This window comes from Ambystoma mexicanum, chromosome 8 (assembly GCF_040938575.1).
Source record: "Ambystoma mexicanum isolate Mex_15411 chromosome 8, UKY_AmexF1_1, whole genome shotgun sequence".
Taxonomy (NCBI): Eukaryota; Metazoa; Chordata; class Amphibia; order Caudata; family Ambystomatidae; genus Ambystoma; species Ambystoma mexicanum.
Genome location: NC_090929.1, coordinates 215,758,254 through 215,785,168, shown reverse-complemented (window position 1 = coordinate 215,785,168; position 26,915 = coordinate 215,758,254). Strand labels below are relative to the sequence as shown.

The window sequence follows — 26,915 nt, the reverse complement described above, 5'->3', positions numbered from 1 at the left end:
TGGTCACAAGACGAGCAGCCTTCTCAATGCGGTCTGTCTGGGGTCCTTACTTTAGTTTCAGATGCGTGGTCTAGTTTATCAACACCTTTCAATAGGTCTCTTAAAACTCTACCAATGACAGACATCAAGACATATCAAATTTGAAAAACCACAGGGACTGACTTCTCTCCATTGACAGCTGGGTGGCCTGCAACTGGCTAAAAGCTTGTTCTAAGAAAATTGATTATGGTTGTTTGAGGATTCACGAACCCATTTCCAGCAATGTGCCATGTAGCCCCATTGTGATTGCCCACAACCATCAGAGTGTGTAATAAATCTGTGGTTATGTTGGACTAGATACTCTAACTACACATGCTTTAAGTACTGGCTGGTACCAACAATCTGAAAGTCATTGGAACGATTCTTTGCTCTGTGCTTTATCCAGTGGGGGCAATTGCTCATAGCCATCATCCTTCTCAAGGATCGATTTTGCTATTCTGATCCAACTGGAGTTTCCCCAAATGTGTCTACAGACAACAGTGACCTCAGAATGCAGCAACTCTATTGCTAACCAGAACGTCCCAGAGATTGCACATATGGCCTGTTTGCATTGGCTTACTGTGGAGAAGTAGGCCAACTTTAAATCAGCATGCATTACTCATTTCCAGACTCTGAAAGCACCTTGGAAATGAAGCAACTGTCTGATCAGGGCTCAAAAGTCGTTCCTTCTCCGTGCACACCCCACTATAGACTAACTGAATTTAGAAATCAACATCGAAATGGGCTATTAAGCACTGAAGTTTGCTCCCATAGAAGTACAAATCCCAGTGCATCCATACCACTTGTGCTCACAGTGTGCCTAGGAATACTTAAATAATGTAAGAGCATCATAACAGCTGTGAGAAAACTGAGTATTCTCACTCCTACTCCCCATATTGAATACCTAACTGACTGAAATGAGCAAAACTGAACATATTGAATTCAGAAGTGAAAAGGAAGGCAAGACACTTCATTTTGAAAATTAAACAGCACACATTGCTAACCTTGAATATACTAAATTGAATGCAAATAACAAACCTGCTAATATTGATCTATGAACTGAAGGAAAATGGGAAACTAAGTTGAATGAAGGGCTCTGAGCGGAGAGCTGAAATCAAAGTTGAGGAAGGGCTTGGTGTGGAGCTGCATTTATGAAACCACGTGTTTATTAAAGTTGTGAAGCTGCATTTGAGACACCACTTGTTTGGCTGAATATGGAACTGCTTAAAGATAACTGGAATTTCCTGGTTGTGTGACCTGTAATGGGTGCATTGTGCGATCCAACGGCTGCACCAAGACCAGAGAAGAACTACTAGTTGAACAAATAACTATTGAAAGCAAATTCTGGCTATGTGACCTCTAATGGGTGGACTGTTTGGTCAAACAACTGCACCAAGACCAGAGAACCCCTATATGCCAACAAGGAAGCTTGCTGTTGTGTTCAAAGGAAAACTACAGTTGATGCATAGAAGACTTGGGGAAGGGAACCCTGAGCGGTACAGAATTGTTCAAACACGGTTAAACCACAGCTTCAAGATACTTATTTTTGTGACATCTTTTGATATTGAACTTGGGGAAGGGAACCCTGAGACATGCTGCCTTGGTACTTTATTGAACTTGGGGAAGGGCATCCTGACATTTATAAAAGTGTGAAACTTTATTACTGCAGGTCCAAAAGAAGGTAAATTGAACATTGCAGTGAACCTGTTGATATTTGCGGAAAAGAAGCTGAAGATTAAGCCAGAGCTGGAAATAGCTCAGAACTTTACTTTTGGTACTCTGTTTAGTTTAAAGTTGACATCCCTACACATTGTTTGGTCTTAGTTGTGGAAGGCAAGCATAGGTTTTGGACACAGACTTTTCAGTTGAACTTATTGACACAGACTATCCTTAGTTTCTTTATGTAGGGAAATCCCACCATGGCATATGACAAGTTAGGCCTTACACCATCCTGACTATTTCTTTAATAAAAGCCTTTTGATGTACATTGAATCTGTTGTCTGTTTCCTTCCATGATAACAACCTCACACAGCATATGTTTTTATGTGAGCATGTTTACAATTTACAATCATAAGAGCATGACTACCATCTTATATATGTTCAGTGTCACTGGAAAGGTTTGCATGCAAAGTCGGCAGCAGCATACCCGACAGTGATTTTCTTTAATAAGAGTATTTCACCAGTCATACATTTTAAGGTACATGCCGACAGGTATTTCTTTCAACTAAGGTCAACCATCAGTGAAAAGGTGTAAATAACAAAAGCGAGAAGGACGATTACTAAGGAGTTTTCCAGAACTTTTCATTGGCTTGGTGGCACAAAACCAGAACGTGTTAATCATATTACTATTTTTTTTGCACAGATGGAAAATTGGTAACTAGCCTTAATGCGCTGTGAGGTTATCCAGAGCCTTGAAATAAAAGAAAGTTGTGCAGAGCCCTTCAAATGACCTCAAAGTCATAACACCACATCAAAATGGACACTTTTACAGTGTATGATACAAGTCAGAGCACACCATGTCCCTACTGCTCCTGGACTCACCCAAAATGCATTTGGCTAGGGAGACTATCTGTTGACTTCCTGTTCACACTGTCAATGCAACACACTCTCCCACGCCCTGCCACAGTGTCTGCAGAGAGCCTCCCCATTCACAATCAAATATGAACCTTAAACTATAAATTCTCCCAAATGCTCTTCAATGTCCCTCTTCCTATCCATCAAGTCCACCACCTTGCCCTTTAACTCTGCCACAACACCCATCTCAACCGTCCCCTTGATATGAGCCACACACCATTTGGCACTCCACCATGTCCACCTTGAATACTACCAACCACACCGCCTCTGTCTTAACCCCAACCATTCTCCATTAAAATCATTTGGGTACTTTCTCCCCCCCCCCCCCACAAAGAATAAGTTTCTACCAGATCAGGCCACACTTGAAGGATGCCAGAGAGAGAGAGAGAGAAGTTGTAGTTTATCAAATGGAACCAATTTGGGGAGAAGGATATATCTTGAACACTTTCTTGTACAAAAGAGGCCGATAGGGTGGTAACATTTCCACGCTTGCCTTGCAACTGGAACTTGGCGCAATTATTTCTATTTCTCCCGAATTAGATTCACAAGTGAAAACACGAGATTAAAACTACCACATTGCAGTACACATCTTTATCAACATGGGCAACTATTAAAGTGAAAGCCAATTGTGCAGGACGATTTTCCAAAGTTGAATGTAGGTTTTTTTTTTTTGGTCAGCTGAATACCACTTTCAAGTTACGCCAAAATGCTATCAGTAAAGAAGAGAAATGGCCACGGAGGAAAATGGGCGAGAGGGAGGGGAATAGGTTAGAGTACCAAAGGGTGAGGATCATGAAGAATTTGGACACCAACAGTGAAAGAAATCAGCCTGACAGAGTTGGATTTGAGGAGAACATTGAGAAGACTGATAGAGGTTCCAGGAAAGCAGTTACTTTGCCCTTTCTCTTAGTCTATTCAGAAAGAGCCAGGCCTGTTGTCTGGCTCCGATCTTAATGGGTGCATTTATCTGGAGCACCCAGGCACACACTTCAGAACAAGCTGGGGAGAGCGTCAAGGGCAGACGTGCGTTGCTGACCATCTCTTCTAGGGGGACGAGAACATTAGAGTTCCAGGATGGTAAGAAAGGATGCAGCACTCCAAGGCCACTGCAAACAGGCTGAGGAGTCCAGTTCCCGATTAGCTGCTTGGGTGACAGCACCTTGGCTTGAGAGCCGCGCCGGAAAGGTTTGCGCCCACAGCTGGGAATATTAAGGACGTGTGAAGGTCGTAAGGTGCAGACATCTGCCAGTTTTGCTCTTCTGTTTAAGCGGGGAAGCAGCATCAAAAATAAAGACTGAAAGAGCCTAGAGCTTGTATTTGGATGGTGTTCCACATTATGTTATCTGGGCATTCATCAAGTGCTAGTATACGAGACGCATGTGGATTTGTAGTGCAGTGGGCTGGCAACACACAACTGTGTTTCCGGTAGATCGTGGTTTAACGTAGCAAGACAATATATCAGTGCAATTTGGAACACAAAAATATCGAAAAGGAAGAGATGCCAAAGGAACATGGCGTACCTGTAAGGCTTGTGCAATGTAAGAATATTGTTGAAAGACCACATTTATTGTACTTCCATCACTGGACAAAGCTTCTAGCTGACCTCAATTTACCATTGAAATGTTCAAGCACAAAGGTGTGATTTGCACAAGAGCATGTTGTATGCATACTACTTCAGAAGGGACACATCCACACATTTCAAGGAAAATGGTAATAGCATGGTAATAAATCAAACAAATAGTAAATCGGACACAATATCAAAAGTGACATTTTTATTAGTCCATACATGTCCAGTATAGACCAGTTGCTTAATCACAGTGACTTATTCCCACATCTTCTCCATCACAGATAGAACCAACCGGGAAGTGCCCAACCAGGTTGGCTCTTCCATAAACAATTCATTGCCAAGATTGAAGCATACATTTGTCCGTTTCCAATCACTGGTATGGGAGGAGACCCTGCAGTGCCATGCCGCAGCACAGGAGATGCATAGCCATGCAGGTGTGTGCCCATGAGAGGTGCAACGGCATGGGTGTGCCAGTTACTCCACCCTTTCCTATGGATTTGACATTGGAAATCCCCCTGGTGTACGGATGAAAATCTTGATCTCAGTAAATACCTTTCACTCGCTTGTTCTCAGGATCAAACAGGGTTTTCCTGTGGAGAGTTGCCGGGTAGGTGACACCCATCCTCTCCAAGGTGTACTCTCCTTTCTTGATGAAATCCATGGACACCTGCAGAGAAGGAAAAACAATGAAGGCACTCAAAAGGCAAGGTGCAGGGCAAGCAAAACCGCAGAAACAAGACATTCTGTTAGTTGCTATCAATTCACAGACACTTCAGTGTTCTTTAGGCCGAGTAGTGAAGTATTAAGAAAAGCAATGGACTGGAATTAACTCCAGTATCTGTAGGAATAACTTGTGGATTCACAGGAAACGTGTTGCCTCTTCGTTGCTATGCATTCACAGGTGTTTCCAATGCGATTTTGGAAAAATAATTTACTGAAAGTAACTAGTACATGCATGAATTGCCACTAATTCTTGGGAAACTTGTTCCCGCTCTTGGACTCGGAACCTGGACATTGGCAGGTTAAAAACATGAGGCTATTGATCAAACACAGTACCATCCTTCTATGGCCGGGTTTGTTGACCCACCAGGTAATGACCCAGTACATTTTCAGATGTTCTAAGAAACTGTCCGAACATTTCCCCTGAAATTCGTTATATGTAAACCTTTTTCATGCCATATTATGGAAATCCTGCAAATCTGGTTGAATTTGATTGTTCGGTGGATGGGCCCAGCGTATATATGCTTTAACCCCACTACCTTGAGGAACCAAGTATCTGAGTTGCAGATCAGAGCGGCACATAATTGGTACATTTAGAGTAGACGAAGGGAAGGCCTTTAAGATGAGGGATTTGTGTACATATGGGATGTACATAGGGATGTAAATTGTGTACATTCAGAAATTGGTAACCAGTGTAGTGCTGGTGAAGTGTGAGTAAATTGTGGTAGTTTCAACAGTGTTCCAACTACTTCTTTTTGTACTCTTATAACAAGGCTGAAATACAGTTGATGCACACACATTCACTAGTTGAGCCTGGGGGTGTCACAGATGGCACATACAATGTCACACAACACAATGAGAGTAGAGTGTTGTGTAAAGACTTGATAAAGCAACCCCTCTTAAACTAATCTCCTACTCAACTACACAAATGCTCGCAGGTCTGTATAATTCAGAGTACACAAAGTTAATACTATTCACATTAGACAGGTCATCACAATATTTATACATAATTATTTTCATTCACTTATTTCAATGTATAGTTATACAAAACAGTATTTCTATGTTAACAAGGTGGGACTCAAGATCATCACAATTTTGCAAAAAGTGCAAGTGCTTTTACAATTTGCGGTAGTCGGCTACTCAAAAAACTATCGCAATATACTTATTAATTCAATTTATTAATTCAATCTAAAGTGGTTTAAATAACCAATCATTGTCTAAAACCTCTATTCATTACATCCATACTTCAAGCCACATTCACTCTACATGTTTCATTCCTCTCTATCTTAATAAAATTCCTTTTCCAAGAATTTCTTCAGGGGCAAGCCGGCAGCTGCTTGTCTTTATTTGTAATCTCTCTCATTACCAAAAGCTGCGTTTAATTGCCGCTTCATCCCACTCTTTCTTCTTCCTTAATCTGTACATTTATTCAAGTGTTCTTAACAGCTCTGTGCCTCATCACCGGCGATATGCACCTCGTAACCGCCCTCAGCATCTTCTAAACAATGTTGATACAGCACTAAAGCGGCAGGCTGCCTCTGCTCTCTGCTTCTTTAAGTTGCACTATTAACTGGGGCAACTCTCTCATAGCGTTTAAACCAGGTTTCTATTGCTTCACTTTGCGTTAGTTTCTGTTTGCTCATATGGCTTTTGAGACTTTTTACAGGTGTACAATTGAGTGTCTAAATGTCTTGCTGGCCCGGTCACCTTGCTGCTAACTTCTGCAATGACTTGTGAAGGCTGTCAGTTATAGCTTCACTGGCGTATCTTCTCACTGAAATGTGTTGTCCAATCTTGATGTTGCACAAACATTCACAAGTCTAAACTGGTGGTGTCACAGATAGCACATAAAATGTCTAAAGCACAGTTCAATGTTTTTTATTGAATTTTTTGTCGGGTCTCTCGCCCCCGGCCCCTCTACCTCTCCTTCCAACAAACCTCCTCCCTAATAGTCCATAACCCCAGTTTGTGTGATTGATTGTGCTCCCATACTGTAGATGTTGGGGCATATAACATTTTCCAAAAAGCAAGCTCAGACTCCCTCAGGTATTTCCTAACTTTCTCTATTCCATCACAGGTTAGTGTTTTAGTGGGTATTGGGGTCATGCCTTGCAGTTCTGTAAGAATGTACCGATTCTGCTCATGACCACCTTTACCTTGCCCTGGGGGCTCCGAATAGCTCGGGGGCTTTGAATCACCAGGGTTTATTAGTTTAGCATGCTCATGTAGCTTATGTAGTTGTTGTGAGTCTCAGCCAGAAATGCAAACATGCAAGGCATAGGTTACCAATGCAACAGGCGCACGCATGATGGAAATTGTTCAGAAATGCAAAGCACACGCTTAAAATTGTTTTATTTCAGAATTGTTCAATTGACTGAATTGCACTAAACCTAATGACTAATATACATTAGCATACTAATCCAATCCCAGTAACAGGTAACTTGTCCCTTAACATTTAGTGCAAATGTGGAAATGGCCTGGAACGTTTTGGAAAATGCATGATGCTATTTAGAATGGTGTTTTTAAACGTGCAGTATGAGCTTGTGTGCAAGCTGAAATATGCAAAGATCCATTACGGAAGACAAGCTATTGTGGGAGCAGGAAATGCAGCAATAGATGTATCTTCTTGCTCTCCAACAATAAAATCACGTGGGTTTCAGGGGTATGATCTGGTCAAGGGGATAAGATTTCCCTTGAGTGGCAGGAAGCAGTAATAAAAATACTGAGTGGGTGTAGCTAGGTCAGACATCCTCGAATCAGACCATGGAAGTCATTTCACTAGTGCATTAATGACCAGGATATGGCAAATTTTGGCCGTGAAGAGAAAACTGCACATTTCTTAACGGCCCGCCTCTTCAGGGGGAGCAGAATGGTATAACTAACAGGGCAATAGTGGACATGTTAAGAAAATGTGTAGCTGAGGCAGAGTCTAGTTTGGATTTGCGGCTTCCATTGGTACTGATGGCTATCATGTCAACGCCTGCTAAATCAACAAATCTCAGCCCCCATGAAGCATTGACAGGAAGGAAAATGGTTTTGCCACAACAGTTACTTTACAAAATAAATGAACAAGTACTTATGAATTGTGGACGCATTCACGAGTATGTGGAAGAGTTGAGGAAGCACTTGCAACATGTGTTCACAGTTGAGCAGCGGAATTTGGAAAAGGCCGCCAACGGTGCAAAAACATTATGATAGGAAGACATCTGTTAAAGAATATGACATAGGAAATCAGGTATTTAAATTTAATTTTGGGAAGGGGAAACACAAACTAATTCCGTGCAGCGTGGCAAGGGCCATATACAATTACATATAAGGTTTCACCTGTGGTCTACAGAATTGCTAAAAAGGAGGGTGAATTCACAGTGGAACAGTTTGTCCATGTTAATCAGATCAAGCCTGTTCACCCAAAAAAATGAAGTGAAGAGGCTTGAGCAAATTGAAACTAACAGAGTAAAAAAAAATAAAAAAAATAGTTGCCATAGCAAATGATTAGGTGTAAATAGTGCTAGTACACAAAAGTGCAAAGGGGCTCTTATCTGAAAATGCTGTGAGTGTTGTATATTTATTAGAAAAAAATATCTTGGTTGCAAGGCATGATATTTGTGTAATGTGTATGTGTTTACACAATCAAATTTGATTTTAGGTGCTCCAGTGGAAAAAGAAATGAAAGGTTTATTGTGCTTGATACTTAATGTGTCTTTTCTTCTTAATTTAGAAAAATAATAGTTTTCCTCATCAGCACCGGATCCTTGGAGCGCTGGACCCTTGGAGGATACCCATAGATTGGAGTCCCCAGGAAAGGCCCCTGGATCGAAGAAGGGGGTGAAGAAGATGACCTAAAAATGTGAAGAGGAGGACCCAAAAGACATTTAGCTGACAACCCCAGAGGAGGTCCCATGGAGTTCTGGAATGGAGGAGTTTCACCAACAACGGTTTTCTGTGTGATTTTACAACAAACTCTTACTTCTTCACGAACTGATTTTATTTTTATTTTGTTTTTGCATTTGATTGAATGACACTGTTGTTGAAATATCTGCTGTGAACTCTCTAGCTAGAAAGTGTATGAGTGTGCAGTATTTAAATTTGCCTGTTTACAATTGTGAAGATCAGCCAAAAGGGCATATTGGTGGCATCATACATAAGATCCCACAAGGAAATCCAAATAGTTAGCCTGGGTGTGCCAAGTCCAGTATTTTGTTATAGGAGGCAACCCTGGTAAAAACAGTTGTTAGACAATATTGTGAAGTTATTCTCACAAATGTAAAACGAGATACCCCAACAAATTACCACAAGAGATACTAAAATAAAATACCACTCTTTACCACCATAATAAAATATCACAAAGTTAGATATAACCCCAAAATATATACCACAGGTTGGAGTGGGATTAGGGGTAGTGCTAGAGGAGTAGAAGTAGTGTGCGGGGGAGAAGCCGTATGGAAGGGGAGGAGTGGTATCCATGTTATCATAGAATGCAGCAGGGATCAAGCGGAAACAGGAGATGCTGACACTTGGGTGTTATGGCTATCTTGGTCAACACAACTTTCAATAGCCATAGTCTACCACTGGAGTCCAGGGTGGTGTTTTTTCAGGCAGTGAAATTAAATTGTAGTAACTCTAAAGACAGAGTTGTTTATTTTTTATAATAGTCAAAATAGACAACGATGCCTAGCTGAGTTCACGCTTGTTGAGGACAAATTTGTGATGAGCCCCTCGAATCTTAATGTATTAGTTATCTTGGGAGGTTTCTTTATTTAAAAAATTGAGAATGTGCCCCATCTGACTTCTCTAATGAAATGGAAGATCAATTACTGGGAATACTACCGCCAATAATGTCGGAGCCAGAAATGTGCTTGAGTGGTCTTGGACCAAGGCCGACCCTAACCCACCTGGTGTCCCAACCCTAACCCCTATTGGCTCATAGAATCCCATTCATAGCATTGCACTAGGGCACGCTTCTGCCCGTAGCAGCCCAGCGGCTAAGGGCCCGAGGCAAAGGACCGCTCCTACAGGGACAGCTCCATACTGTGTCTACAGGTGTCAGCAGGGAAAGCAGCCAACCACTAACACAAACCAAGCCTAAACTACCAACCAAACCTCAATCTCTCAGTGCCCCATCACCTAGCTCATTTTCCATACTGATCTCAAGGGAAAGGACCAGCAGTGACCCGACCTGAGTCCCAGTGTGCAGTGTCAAACTGCTACCATTCCCTAGAACAGCCAATACTTCCCAGCTGCAACCGCATTCAACAAGGTGGTTGCAAAGGCATAATTCCACCCGCGAACAAGCAGTAGTGACCAGCTGCAGCTCCCAGATACATCAAACGAGGAACAGACTGCCGTCAACCAGTACCAATGGCTATGGTAGGTGCAATTCCCACACAATCACCCTGGTACCAATAAACACTTTAGCATTCACTCCAACATACAACACTACCACCGGAAAGAAGTAGACCAACCACTTGCACCCATCCCCAGCACTAGGAAATCCACTAAGAAGACAAACTAGTTAAAAAAACAATCGTATCGGGAAACCTAGGCACCTATCCCACTTTGCAGGATTCTCTAATCTAGGTGTACTTAATTACTGCCTGCCATTCTGTGAAACCTAGGCCTTGCTCCAGCTATCTAGGTGTCTCAAATGTAGGTGCTTTTTTTACTGCGTGCCATTCTGTGAAACCTAGGCCTTTCTCCCATTTTCTAGGTGTCTCCAATCTAGGTGCATTAATTCTTGCTATTCTGTGAAACCTAGGCCTTTCTCCCATTTTCTAGGTGTCCAAAATCTTGGTGTTCCAAGTAACCGCCTGCCATTCTGTGAAACCTAGGCCTTGCTCCAGCTATCTAGGTGTCTCAAATGTAGGTGCTTTTTTTACTGCGTGCCATTCTGTGAAACCTAGGCCTTTCTCCCATTTTCTAGGTGTCTCCAATCTAGGTGCATTAATTCTTGCTATTCTGTGAAACCTAGGCCTTTCTCCCATTTTCTAGGTGTCCAAAATCTTGGTGTTCCAAGTTACCGCCTGCCATTCTGTGAAACCTAGGCCTTTTCTCCAGTTGTATAGGTGTCTCAAATCTAGGTATTGTAATTAATGCTTGCCATTCGCTGAAACCTAGATCCCTCTCCCAATCTCTAAGATCCCAATTTTAAGAGTACTATCTCACGATAAACCACTTTGTGAAACCTAGTCTTCCCATTATCTAGGTATCTCAAACCTCGCAGTATTCTATCAGTACCTTCCATCATTTAGTCCTAGGCCCCTCCCATTACCCAGGAATCCCCAGCAACCACTAAAAGCTAGTAACTACAACCAGAACCACTACCCAAGTTAACCGGGAACCCATAGTGCACCCATAACCAACCATGCCACCCTTCCAACACTCCCTTGGACAGTCCATCCATAGAAAAAGGAACACCTGAACCCAACTGACTGGGCAGACGGACACCCTCAGAGAGCATCCAGCCATCACAACATAAGAGGATAAAAATCAATATTACCCAAGCACAAGGCACGACAGGTGGGCAACTGCCCCAGTAAATTCAATGCCCAGACCAACTCCTACTACCGAAGACACAAAATGTCCCGATGCAGAATTGGACGCCGACAAAGAGACTGGAACATGGACCAACCACTACAGATACAAAAACTTACCTGCCTCCAGTAGAAGCCGTCTTGAATACAGAACACACCCCAGCAAATAATGCAATCAACAGAACAAACATGTTAAGAGAAAAATCTTTTCTATACCTTAAACCATACCTCGCAACAACCACAGAACCACAACTCTGACATTTCCAGACAGGAAAAGAATCTCCCCGAACAACGGAAAAAAAGACAGGAGGGCCCGGGAAGAGAAAGGGATGATACCAACCCCCTTACTCCATGCATCACAAAAACAGAAGGACACTACAGACAACCGCATCAAAACACGAGAGATGGTGAAGCAGTATTATTCATCAACCCAACTACCAATCTAACAGACCGATTCAATGACAAAGCAGCCTCTACAGAACCTCAATCCAACAGGCGTCAACACAGAAGAACTCCAACTGAACATCCACAAATCAAAACAGGGAACAAAAAATAAACCAAACCAAACCAAAAAGATCCACTGCAATCTAATCAACGCTAGGTCAATGTACAAACATGCCACTGAAATCTACAACCTCCTATGTGACGGGTATTGACATCTTATTCATAACTGAAACATGGCTCGAACTACAAAATCACTTAACAACTGCCTGCCTGATAACTTGAAGTGTGTCAAGCAAACAGGAAAAACAAAAGAGGTGGTGGACTGGCAATAGTCCACAAGGAACACCGAGATTAAACTGGAAGACCCACTTAACATGGAAAATTGCAAATCTCTAATCCTTCGCCCATCATCAAAAACCCAAGAACTAACCCGAAATTCATGCTGGTATACAGACAACCAACTTCCTATGCAACCTTCGTAGGCGCCTTCATGGAAGCAATCACCAACATAGCAATCAAGCAGGATCACCTGATTATCCTTGGTGACTTCAACATTTGGTTCGATGAAGAAACTACAACCACACAAAAATCACTAGCCAACCAACTAGAAACCATGAAATTACATCAACTAGTCACAGGAGCAATCCACACGGCAGGGCATACACTAGATGTAATGTTCACCAACAAAAATCTCATTACCACAGCACAACCAATTCAGATCCTCTGGCGCGACCACCTCATCACACCCTTTGTAATCACACTGGCCACACCAATAATCAAGCAAAAGGACAAGCAGCCGACTATCATGAAAAGAAACTGGAGAACCATCAAAACTGCAAATGAACTACCGGAAATCAGCAAACCACAAACTAAGGAAGAAGCCGACTTGGACAAAAAAATTAAATTACTTCACAACTGGATCACAACGATAATAGCCGAGCTCGCCAAAAGAAAAACATGTACCTCATCACGGAAAAGAGCAATGGCAAAAATGTGTATCCCGCTACTCCTCAACATGAAAAGGAAAAATTGAAAACTTGAACTAGAATGAAGCAACAAAAACAACTGTGCAAAGAAATTCAAATTCCAACATATCCGCTCATACAAAAAGGAAATCCAAAAACAAAAAGAAAATACTATGACAACAGATTAATCAAAGCACCAAATATCCAAAAAGAATGCTCCAAAATCATAAATTTAATAAAAAGAAATCCTGGCTGCAACAAGAAACTATGCAATGACCTTGCAGACCATTTCAAAAACAAAATCCCCATGTAACAGACCATACAAGCAGACCATGCAATCGCAATATGTAACCTACCAACCCTTACGAGGAACGCCCAAACAAACTCCAAAGCTTGTATCAGCGGAGACATAGTAAACAAAAGCAACAAAACCGGTTCCCCCACGGATCCCTGCCCCCCGGAAATATACAAATCAATCCTCTCACAAGGAACACCCATGGATTACTACAGAAATGTCTTCAGCCACTCATTCTCAACAGACAAAGTGCCACAATCCTTCAAATCAGCGTACATCAATCCGCTCAAGGACACAGCAGGAAATGTGGAGGACCTCTCCAATTGCAGACCTACCTCCAACATCCCGTACCCAGTTAAACTACTCGAAACATATATCTATAGAATAACCCACAAATTCATAGAAGAACACTGCCTATTGGGCCAGGCATAAGTAGGTTTTAGACCAATGAAAGGGACAGAAACACCACTTCTCTCAATCTGATATGATCTAAAGGCAAACGCAGACTCAGACAATAGTACCACTATGATACTTCTAGACCTCTCAGAGGCATTGGACACAGTTAACCACAACATCATCATCAGGACATTGGAAGAAATTGGAATCACCGATCGTGCTTTACTATGGATTAAATCCTTCCAAACAAACAGAACAGAAACCATATGGATCAAACCTTTCAAATCCAACCCAAGATTATCCTCATGCGGAGTACAAGGATTATCCTTCTCCCCGTTATTCAACATTTACCTGGCTCAACTAATCAAGATCATTAAAAGACACGGCCTCACTTGCGACAACTACACTGACTACACACAAATAGTCTGCAAAATACAAGACACACAAGAAAACACAAAATTAGAGAGCTGCCTTCATGAAATCTACAACTGGATGAACTCAAACTACCTCAAACTTGACCCAGGCAAAACATAAATAATTATCTCTAAAAACTGAGAAAACAATCACAACATCCCCTGTCCAACAGAACTTGGTACAACCCCAGCCCCATCGACTTTAAAAAAAAACTCTAGAGCCACAATTAAACGCTCTAATCAAGAAATGTTTCTTTTCTCCTGTGAGCAGTAAAAAGGATCCTACCATTCCTCTCATTCACCAACAAAACACTCACCGTCATTGCTCTCATCATGTCCACAGTAGACGACGCCAACAATCTACATCTGGGCATGTCAGAACGACTTCTAATAAAACTCTAATGCATACAAAATGTGGCGACCAGACTGCTCCTCAAACTGCCATGAAGAGAACACATCACACCAACTTTTAAAAAGCTAAACTGGCTACCAATTTAACAGTGAATAATGTACAAATAAATGTGCAAAATGCACAGAGCAATACACGGCCAAGGCGCAGAGTTCCTAAGAGAAAATAAATATCTACCACCCAACAAGACCACTCAGATCTAGCAGCGACATCTGTTTGGAACCAAAACCATGCAACAAAAAAACATTTGGAGGTCCTTTCTCACCATGCCCCAAAAAACTGGAACGAGCAACCAAAGAACATACGTAACACAAGAGATCACTTTCTATTCAGAAAACTACTAAAATCTTGGCTCTTCACACCATAACTAGAAGGAATTGCGATTGTAATTGGTTGTTTATGGCACGGGTGGTGCCCAGAGGATCAAGCCTGTGTTGCTCTGCATAGTCTTGCTTCCAGGGAAACCAGTGGGGGCACATATGCAGCTAAAACAACGGTCAGAGAGGCAACCGATCATCCCTAGCTCCCTAAACCAGCTTCCATAAACTGAGGGACGGTAAGAACAATCTACGACATATCACTTTACCAATTGAAAGACAGATAAGCTAGAATCACACTAAAGAATGACCACAGAGATCAGGAGAAAAGGGTCAGGATGACATGTAAACAACGCATTAGCCGACAAAGCAAACGCAGGCAGCAATGGATCACCGACAGGAAATAGATGGGAAGGGAGCAGATGATTGTAAAACTACAGCACCAATACCAGAGTGGGGATAAATGTGCACCACAACCTTTTACACAAAAGGTCAGAAAAGCACAGTTGGAAACTTGCCATGCCATCACTCCTAACAATTACACAGATGGACAAAAATGCCAAATACATAGGACTATCAGATACAAGAACAAGAAATACAAAGAAAGTGTCGCGAAACCCACTCATCCAAAAACCTCAAATTTCTGCATACATATCTCAAATCCACACAATCTCCTCTTTGCACTGCAAACCACACGCACTTCACCACACTGCAACAACAAACGGCACATTACTCGAACCAACAGCACATGAGGACTCACATCGAACCGATATTCAAACCAAAGCTCAGCGCACGATGAAAACCGAACTGAAGCTGCCACAGGACACCACCTCACTCACTTTCCTACTCCCTCTTCACCCTACCAATCCCCACCCCTCCTTGTTTGCAGATCTGCCAAAGTGCCTGGGGACCAATTCCGTTGGTGATGGTGCAAGGTACAAATACCTTTAACAAACACATTTGCACACATTTGTAAGGCTAAACTTAACTGCTAGCCTTTTAAGCACACAGGGAAATCTAAAATGCACAGCATTGCATATGTACATGGAATTCGGTCATTGACCAGTGCTATTTCTTGAAGTGAACTCTGGAGAAATAAAGTATTGTAATTGGCGGTTTTCCAAATGCATTGGTGCGATTTATTTGTGAGCCACAAAGAAGGTGGCAGGTGTAGTTTAGTATTACATCTAATTGAAATAAATACAAACATATTTTCTGTACACCGGCCCGGTTCTTGGCTCATTGGACGCTCAGGGGTAGGGATCCAAGGGGCATGATATGAAGCCGAGACAGGGCTGAATAAAAACTGACATTAACCGTTTATTGTGCGACAATCAGCTTGTGGAGGGAAGGAACTCCCTTTGTTGAGGCTGGCCTCTCAATAAACCGTTACAAAGCAAAACTAAAAGGTGATGGCTGGAAGGTTTTAATGAATCAGAACCACGGGGTACTGCTTTCGACAACCCTCCAGGCCACAGTTTTTCAGACTGCCTGCCACTTGAGTTTTGCCCGATTCTTACAGCGGACTAGACAAGTCAATAAAAACCCGAACTAGAATACTAACAACAAGTCGAAAACGTCTGTGCTAAGGTTCCTACGGGGCACTTCACATTTTTGTAAGACTTCCTGATTCCAAATGGGATCCCTAGTGAAGGTCCAGTAGCGTTTCTACTGAATTTTCTTGAGGAAACGGGCAGTCCTCTCCTACGTGTAATATTAGCACCTTCCTATGCAAAGCTGATAGCATAGCTCTGAGTTAAGCCCTCTGCTGAGATCAGTGTTCAACCTGCAAGTCCTAGCAGAGAAAAAACAGCCTTCTATCCTTGTGATGTGGAAAGATGGAGTGCCATAAACGTAAGGAATATGTGACACTTACCATGAACCGTAACAACGCAGGAAAATGGCCGACGCAAGTGCAACATGAAGATCAAGTAACTCCTAGCAGGAGGCCTCCTGTTGGATACTAGCATAAAAATATACTAGGAGTTTTCTGATGTAATTCTCTTTTAGATTTTTAGAATCTGAGATTTGCCATAGGGGGATGTCCTACAATTAGGAAGGCTTTGGCCAAACCAGCCTGGATTCAAGACAGTAAAGTTTGAAAGTATTTCACATCTGGTTGACCGCCTTTATGTTAGTTCTTCTTTTCATGAACGATCCATCCAGTATCTTCGTTCTGCTCCACCTCCCCTTGTTCGAGTATGCCCCCCCCCCCCCACCTCCACCTCCCCAGTAGTTCTGCAAGAGTCAGAATGCAAAGCAGCAAATCCTTTCGGCATAAGAGGCCAAGAGGCAATGCAAGACTGGGGATCTCAGCAAGTGCTCCGTCAGCGACCTCCAAGACCTGCTAAAGGAATGATTCCGTAATGGGCGCATCCTCAGCTTCTCTCACCTGTTCCATGCATCGAGCCCAGGGAGAAAGCACTTTCCTTCAGCGCGGGCCCTACCAGGCGGTACTGGGCTCACATCAGGCTGCGTGCACCCTGATGTGATGCGACACTTATGCATTACTCGCGTATCAAGAAAGGAAGATATTTTCTGGTAGATTTAAAAACATACCGCTCTGCTCTGAAAGAAATGAAAGGGCTAAAGTCACTGGTGAAAGGCACTTACTACATGATATATTAATAAGTCTCTTTTCTGGCATCTCCGAGACCAAACTCCGGGAGCGCAGATCTTTTTAAAGATTTTAAGTCTAACGCAAGCACGAGTTCCATGTGTGTACAGGCAATGCTCCAGCAGAAGAGTGATAAGTGCACCCAGGATCCCGTCCGCCCCCCTTCTCCCGGACTCTCCACACCCCCAAAAAGGAGCAACTATTCATGCTCACAATGTACAAGATCACGCGTTTCCTTAACTAGACAGAATTGTTAACGTTCAAACACGACCCACAAAAACACAAGCCTCCGAGTCAAGGAGAAATGATCTAGTCAAAGGAGTGCCCGCATATTGGGACACCCAGCCTTATAAATAAGTGGAGTACTGGCCACCCATACGCCCTAGAAACAGGCCAAAATTTGCAAAAGTAACACAGAGTAAACAACCTCAACTAAACACCGGAAAATGGAATCTGCCCTCTTGCTCCACAGATAAGATCGAATCAGGAAACAGCCCTAGGATTATTACTGCCCGATTATAAGAGGAACTTCAACGGTAAATAACTTCTGTTATTACAGTTCATGAGTTTCTAGCTACGAAGAATTATAGATTAAAAAAATTAATTGAGCTATATTTTGCAGGCCAAAAAAAATAAACACTGGGAATAGGAATCTTGTTTACTCCCTAAACAGGTTTAGCTCTCAAAATCGAAAAATAGAGATAACCAAAGATAAATACAATGGTGCAGAAACAAAGAGTTTGCGGACCCTTCCTGCTATGCATAACACATACACAATACACCACAATCTAATGCAATGTGCACAAATACCCCCCTCCAACCCCCTGCACCCTCAAAAAGACATATGACGGGTATACATCTCAACAGGAAAAGCAGAAGAGATGCCCACAGTGTGATACGCAACTTGCCCCCAAAGATCGACAGACACACACACAGTGTGGAATGAACATGTTCCCTCTGAACAGACATTTCATTGATATTGAACTTTTACCAACATCTCTCCCCATAGGTTACACATACGGTACCTTCATTTGGATGGAATAATCCTGATAAAATGGCCAAGGCTACGTGCACATTAATATCTCTCACCTCTTACCATACAGTGGACACGTGTACACACAATGGAACATACATTGGCCAACACACAGATAATCCTACAAATGTGCATGTAGGCCAGGTAAGCCTCAGACACGCCAAAAGAAAATGAGGCACCACACCCCCTTGCATCGCGGATAATCACACGTCTACTATAAAGAAACCATTACAAATCTACAGCCTCAGACCATGCCAAGCACCAGCCAGAAATATTAGGAGTAAGAGAAGGAAATTTATGGACTTGAAAGGCAAATCTCAAAATAATCTGATGAGCTCAATAGATCACGGCTCTCCAACCTTCAGCACTCAATGGGTGTTGGACTACAACCCCCCCCCCCCCCCATCAGCCCTAGCCAGCATAGTCAATGGTGGGAGATCATGGAGCCGTAGTGCAAAGCAGCTGAATAGCCACAAGTTGTAGACCTCTGCAGCAAGTGAATAATGGTGTGATTTTCATCAAACCTGTATGGACATTTCTAAATGCATTTCATGCGTTTAGTAGGACATCTTGACAACGTAAGTTATAACAAATTGGATTAAACATTAAATCGATGTGGTGGTGGTGGTAAAAGAGCATGGAAGCCTGACCTGTATTTACATAGATGTGTCCGTAAATTAGAGGAAATGGCTAAACAGTAAAAGGCAGGTGATAAAGAAAGAAGTAGTTGAGTTTCCAAGATCCCATATACATGGCTTTTTATTTACAACTTATATGGCCACCATTACAATGAATAGTGAATTGTAATAAGTATGTCCACAACCTTTTAGGGCCGGAGGGTTCCCTGTAGCCTGCTTCCAAGCCAGACCCCTGAAATTCCTAGAGGTAGTATATAGGGTATGCTGCAAAAACTCTCCCCATCCAAATATGTTGATGCCGGGGTCACTGGATGACCCCGGCATCATCATAAGTGAGATCATGTCCTACCCTGAAGAGTCTGTTGCCCCCCTAATATCTGCATATTTCTTTATATTAGTCTGTCTTCTCCGGGGGCTGTGATCTACTTTTAAATGATCTTTGGCAGTCAAAACCCCAATGTACTTGTGTACCTACCGCTGTAGTAGGTAGGGCTACTCTGGAGACTAACATCTGTTTACTGGTTACTAACACTCATTGTACACTGCTAGGTGGTGAACAATCCTAGGAAGCCTAAACCCCAAGTACATCTGGTATCTACAACAAGCAAAGTTCATCCATTCTACTGCACGGCTTGTACAATATGGGCAGCCAAACTTCCGGGGTGCCCGTTTTCCCTGTTACCACTATAATACACTTCCAATTGCTCAATGGAAACTAAGACCATGGGTACCCAGTCAATTTACCAAAAACAATTCAGAGGGGTACATTTCACTGAAAACCATAATACCGAAAACCACTGAAAATATTTAATTAATATGTATTGGGTAGTAGGGTAAGGGGTTACAATGGGTGGTGTTATAAGCTACAAAAACCAGGGGACTTGGTGGGGGTGGGAGGCGAAACCCCCAAAATAATTAAACAAATAACAAAAAACGCTTTTTTTTCAGTATTTTGATTGCGATGAAATGTACCGCTCTGAATTTACCGTTGGTAAAATCACATAACCACACCGTGGATGTCAGGGCTTCCCCAATCTTAATGCATTATTACTGAATCTCCTAGCAGAGTGAGCACACTACCAAGAATTTAAAGAAAAACACATTAAATTCAATATGACGATCTCGATTACAGGTACAACACTACAACATGCTCATATGTTAAAATAAACTGCACTAGATATCCCACTCTACAAGTTTGACATCTCCTGCTGGAAACAGATTATCGACTCCAAATTTGTTACACTCCTTTCCACACAAATGAATGGAGGACTCGGATACAACACCGTACTGTATGCACAGGCTCGAAATAGGTGCTTAATTCCTACAATAATGGTGCCATTATGACCAAGAAAAACCACAAGCAACTTTTACCTCTTAAGGGTGTCTCTCTCTAGGTCATTGCATCACCTGCTCATCACGATCATGCCAATAACAGATTTGATAACTTCCTGGGCCTTGTCAGAGCGTGAGGAGGATCAAAAACCAGCTTTCTGGGGTTCAAGACAGGTTCACTAGAAGATCTACACCCCACCCATCCCTGACATTAGCCGCCCCTCTTTTGATACATTTGTCATCAGTGAAAATCAACAATCCAAAAAAATCTCAACATAGGCATGCTGAACTCCAGATCTGCCACCACGGGTCCCACCAAAATGCATGAGCTACTCAAGGACCTCAACATGGATCTATTGTCCGTCACAGAAATCAGATTTTACAACATGTTAAGTCTTACTTGCTGGTGTTTCAAAGGTATCACCAAGAAACAGACAACTATCCAGAGGAGGGGGCATGGCCCTCGTCTATCCAACACATCTCCAAGGTCATGAGGTGCCCACCAGCACAAACAAGCAAGCTACCAAACACAAACTACGTTGTTCTTAGTAGGGCTCTGCAGACGTCAGGTGAAGGACATGGTCTTCTTGAAGGAATGATCAGGGTTTGTCACCAGACTCCAATCCATTATAGATGAAACTCTTCATCTGGAAAATCTGGCTTGATTGGGATTCTAAGATCATTGCAGCATGCTTCTCGAAGTATGCAGGCAATCTCAAACCTTCACTCATGTCCACTGAGCCACATACACTGGCGAACATGCTCTGAATGCCATCCTCTCATCAAACATCTCCCTCTCTAATGGCATGGAGACTCTTTCCCCTGATGTAGTGTCACTCCCTGATCTCTGCCAAGCAGTACAGATTTAGGGGGGAAGGCTGGTTCACTCCCACACACATGCAGCATAAACTCCATCACAGTTTCACCTATGAAATGAGTCAACGGGTCTAAATTCAGAAACACCTGTGCCCCACCACTTGGCAGCGAATCACGCCCTAGCACCATTCTATAAATCTGGTGGGTGCACAGGGGGAACATTATCAGTTCTTGATACCATGGCACCCATTATTCTAAAACCCCTACATCACCCATGTAATATGTGGTTCATCTGAGAACTGCCCTGCCAAAAGGCCAAACCCGAATCTTTAAAGAAAATAGTAAAACATAAAAGAAAAGGACACAACAGCTTCCCTACAGCACTAGAGCAAACAACCATGTCACCAGGAAGGAAAGCACTTTTCCCCAAAACCACATTGAACAGGACAGCAACACATCATCTGAAATAAACTCCCAACACTATGGTTTGTCCTACAACAGCAAGGTTTGCTTAAACCACTCCTAGGAAGTTTTTTTTTTATCTCGTCATAGATAAGCCCCCCATGGTCCCCACAGGTGGGTTTTCTCTACCCTGCCCTCTATGAGGCGAAGGAAATCAGGATAACTACAGTTTGAGTCGCTGATGCCTGGCAATTTGCTACACAAGACAAGCTGTTAAACATTGTTATAAATTGTGCTATGAAGATTATTCTTCACCAGTAAATTTACATATTACAAAATGTTGCTTAGAATCTTTATAAATAGTTGCCATCTAAATCGATGTATATGTTTTTGTTAACTTGAACTCTCAAAAATGGTTAAGTTAAAAAGGAAAAAAAAAGGTTTTAATGTCTTGACTGGAGTATTGTGGTGGTACCAAGACCAGGTTCCAGCCAAGCAACAGTCGGATCCTTTGCAGGGTGGGGTGGGGTGGGTAGTCTGTTGGCCCAGCAGCCAACACTACTTTCCGCCACGAACACTTAAAAAACTGAAATACTGTCAGCAAATCACACCTTCAGTTGAAGGAAGCATGGTAACATCAAAATCGCATTCAGCGGATTCAGTCCGAAAACCTCTCCAAGCACAGGCAGTCGTCGTGACCAGGCCAGTTGTGCCTCACTACGGTTCACCACAGCATCTCTGAACTCGACAGCTATGAGCACCCATGTCTGCATACAATGGGTGACAGATTCATTAGAAGCTTCAGGACAAATCTGTAGTTCCCATGCGTCAAGGCACATGTCCAACACATCACAATGTCCCATGTGGGGTGCACACTTCTGGGGTGCGGTGGATAAAGGAAAACCACAGGTCATGAAGCTGCGCTACAGCACTGGTTGCTTGACACGGCTAGTGAACTTTTGTCCAGACTGGTGCTTTCCCTGATCTTGGAAATATTTGATACTTTGCATGTACCCGACCCCTTTAGGTTTCTTGTATTGTCCGTTTTTGGCTTCTCCCCTTGTACAATGCTCCGTCCAGAACTGTCCTACTGTTGCTGACCCCCAGCCGTTCCCAGACTTCAGCATGTGCCTTATGCCCTGCTGTTTTCCGATTTATCTCTTGTCCCCTGGCCTGCAGACTGATTTGCCTTGCAAGTTCCCTTGTTCTGCATTGGTGAATGGACTTGTACCTGTTGCCTTTGGACACCTGGATCCCCCAACCCAGGAGTGTATGACTGTTTCCACTGCAGGGCCAATATTTCCACAAGTCTCACACAGTGGGCCATGCTGTTTGTGGATGAGCGGGTGGGTAGGGGCATTGGTGCTCGAATTTGAGTAAAAATAAAATAAAAACATAGGGGTTGGAGGTGTCTTTTTTATTGATTGTCCAATTTTTCACTGTTGCATGTGCGTTACATTGCCTTGTAACGGTATTACCACTTTTATTTGTATTATAGGAAATACATGATGTTTTAAATAGTGTTAAACTACAGGTATCAGGATAGAAAGACAAACCGCATTGGCAATGGCAACAATGTGGGCTTTTGTGTAGGCATGGGAAAGGTAATTTACATGCACTGTCAATAACTGGCCATTGAGGGTAGCAGGTGCAAAATGGTGCGAGTACCTTGGCATCTAATAGTTACTGCCAAACGCCCAATATTTAAACACAAGCCAAGACTATTGGCTGTGCCAATGCTTGTTTTTAACAGGACTCCAGTGACACCCATAGTGATTATAAATCAAGTGGCTGTAGGCAGAAGTGCTTTACACAGTTTCATTGCACCAGTAGCTCCAATTAAGTGATTAACTCTCAGAAGACTGCTTTGAAAAAACACTGTCAGCCACTGGAACACAAGCTTGATGGGAAGGCTTATTACGAGCTGAAAAAAGAGTTGCGAGGAGGATGTGTTTTGGACAGGGAGTGGAAGGAACTGGGGGGGGAATGGCCATAGGTATTAGCAAAGCCATGGACAGTCAATGGGTCGGCAAATACCTACAAGCTTTGTGTCCCTGGTCATATGCCATCTCTCCATAGCTGTACACTAATGCAATAGCTTCGCCTTATAAAGACACCTAATAGCCCAAAATAAAAATGGACTTGAAGCCAGGCAAAACTTTTTTATAAGCACATGTTTCAAAAGGCGTTAAACGTAAAACATAACCATATTGGGCGACTCTTGCAGGTTGCACACAATTACAAAAGCGAATAGACAAACATTGTGATGAAAACAAAGCCGGTTAGAGACAACTGAGTCCCAACAAAAATATCTCCTAACCCTCCCCCTTCCATTTCCCCCAAATCCTGATTTTTCTCAGGACAACCTTGTACATTATAGGATCATGCACACATTTATTTCAGAAATCCATCTACCCAGACGGGGGCGGTCAGCTGCCGCCCACATAGTAGAAATGATTTGTTTAATCAGTCCAACAGCAGTGGCTATAAATAGTTTATCGTGCGGATTACAAGTTGATTCCCACCCCCCACCTCTATATCCGCAGGAGAAACATCTTTGGATCCTCTGGAATTAATTGTGAGTCCCATAATAGCATTTAATTTAGCTAGACATTTCTTCCAGAAGTTATGGATATGAGCACAGTCCCACAATATATGAAGGAAGGTACCTTCCGCTCTCCCACATCTCAACTCCCCCACACCTACAGCAAGTAGCATGGTCAGCACGCCGCCATGTAATAATGCAGTACGGGTGTAAAACTCTGTGGATTATTTTTAATTGGATTAGACATATCGCCTAGCGAGCCATCAAGGCCTCAACCCACTCTTAAAAGTCCAGCGTGCCTACATCCCTTTACCAGCTTGCTTCAAGGCTGGTCCGCTCCTTCGTCCTGAAAACGGTAATGATCTGGTACAAAGTGGAGGTGATTTTGGTAGCGATACATTATGGAAGGAGGTTTGCATACAGGATAGAGCATGGTGGGATATCTTGTAGGTCCTGGAATTGTGTGCCCAAAGCAAGAGATAATTGCATGTGATGGTACCGTTCGGTATCGGGTAGCCCAAAACGTAGTTTGTAGGGCTTCAACTGATAAATCTGCTCATCCTTCACCACATCTGACAGGATTATGATCGTACACATGATGAAGTGGCCAATCTTTTTAATTTCAGGGATATGTGCATTGTACCATAGAAGTTGACTTCGGGTCGCCCTCTCCCTCCACCCCATGTACCGGTGTGCATCGGACCACACCCGGGTAATATGTTGCATCATGGCTGGGAGAATGGTGTCCCACGTCCACTGTACAGTATTTGAATGGGAAGGAGTCCATGCATCCACCTCTGCTGAGCTTTGATGTGCTCAAGTAGTGGATCCCTGTGAATCCAGTCATTATTGTCAACTGTCCAGCCAATAATATTGCTGTATATTAGGGAGCCCTATGCCCACCTCCTACACAAAGTGTTGGTGTGGCTAGGGCGATTCGAGGTTGACCTCCACCACACAGGTTTCCAAGAGTGGTGTTAATGACTCCAATCAAGCATTCCCACTAAGTCAGTGCCTTGTCTGGGATTGCTCAAGGGAAGCCCTTATTTATATATTGTTATGACAGTTATAATATGGATGATGAACCCTTGTATAACGCCCCTCTCAGAATCCCACTGAGCCAAGAAGTAGGTTTGTGTTGCAAATTAAAAAGGTTTATTTGAAAAATTAAACAATAGATATATATCACACTTTGATAATAAACTAATATTTGATATCACATTTAGTCATATGACAGTGAGTGATCAACAATGGATGATGTTATACTAGCACACTGGTTTAATTACTTAGGAGTAGCATAAAAGATAAGGTAGCTGAGAATGCTTTATATGGTACAAGGAAATGCAAGGTGGAAAAGAAGCAACACAGGAATAAACTTGATATGATTTCAGCAAAACATAATATAATCACTTTTCCCCTTTTGGGAATTCACCCCCCCCTCTATGCAATGTAAGGAGATGGAAGTAACACACACAGTCTTCAGGAATACAGTCACAGTACAATACGAATTCAGTTCCCCCCCTAGCAAGCTTAGAGAAACAGGGATGATTTTAAACACAGGCAAAGTAGTTTAAAGGTGGTATGCAAAGAAGGGAAAAATATGCTAAAAATGATTTTAATTCCCTATAAGAGAGTCAAGGTGAGTCATAGCTACTTTAAATTAGTTCAGGTTCACTTTAGCAATGCTCTATGAATGATTGTCAGGTTGCAAACGAATTTCAGCAAAGGAAAGCAAGAAGCTGCTATTTTGAGAAGTGAAGAAAATTTGAGCCAAATCGCAAATCTTAGCTTCCAAATAAAAGTTAAATCTCGTTTCTAGCACAAACGGTTCAAGAGATACGGACGATTTGGTGAAGGTAGTTTTTCAGAAATGAAATAATGATTCAAAATGGCAAAATTACACTTTTACAGGTTTAAAATCGGAGAAGGGACCCACGATTCTATGATGCAGTTCTGGAAACAGCTTAAAATAATCTGATTCAAAACATTTGAACCTAAGAGATTGGTTTTGCACAGTTTTGGCTAAGTACTCACACTATGAATTTGAAATAGGCCGTCAGGGTCCGGTCAGGTTAGGACTGGACTCCAGGCGGTTGGTTCTGAAGTCACAGCTATCTGGGTCAGCTCTGCTCTGCTGGTCTGGCCTGGATCTCTGGTTCTGCTCACAGCGATCTGGTCTGGTCTCTCTGGATACAGCACTGCTTTCTGGGTACTGGTTCTGGAGTTCTCCGTCAGCGTGCTACGCAGGAATTCAGTTGAAGGTTGGAAAATGAATGTCCCTGTCTGGCTTCCAGTGGCTCTTTTTATGTCTTTTGAAAATGGGTGTGGATGCTAACTTTCTGTGCCCAACCCACTCACGATTTGATAGGTCAAGGATTTCTCTTTGACCTGATTTGATAAGGGAGCAGTGAGTCAGAGTGAGTCATCTTTATGGAATACAGAAAGAACACCCCCTTTGCTTTTACCTTAGAAAATCATTTTCATAACTAAACACATTTCCCAGATACACAAGTGGTTGACATTACATATACACATCATTTATCACATAAGGTAGCCTCTGTTCCAACTCTGATGTTTCTAAGAGCTTGGATTAAGAAATGACAACATTTTGCACTTTTTGGTTGGTTTCCCAATATTGGACTTTTACCCAAATTTACACAGTGATACCCTGTCTCTCTACACATATTGCAGTAAATTTCCATGTCTCTGGCTTAAACCCAGTGTCTGCAACATGAATAAATTGCTGGGTTTGGTCCCAGAACCTCGTATGGAATTGAGTTTAGGCTCAAATTGTAGGTACATATTCCATTTTAAGGATCGCCAAATTGTACATTCCTGTCATCTGGTTATAATTAGTTATCAGTGTTTTTATAAAACATATATT

At 42.5% G+C, this 26,915-nt stretch overlaps 1 protein-coding gene across 5 annotated transcripts in view; it reads right to left on the bottom strand.

Annotated features, from left to right (window-relative positions):
* Positions 1-26,915, bottom strand: part of SARDH (sarcosine dehydrogenase) — a 1,294,294-nt gene that overhangs the window by 271,615 nt on the left and 995,764 nt on the right. For 4 of the 5 annotated variants that reach the window (XM_069609627.1, XM_069609628.1, XM_069609625.1 and 1 more), the window contains exon 21: positions 4,712-4,826. In XM_069609627.1, the coding sequence (XP_069465728.1) occupies positions 4,712-4,826 (115 nt within the window). Of the gene's footprint in view, positions 1-4,349; positions 4,827-26,915 lie in introns of those variants that run through there. The other variant, XM_069609629.1, reaches the window with a different exon arrangement.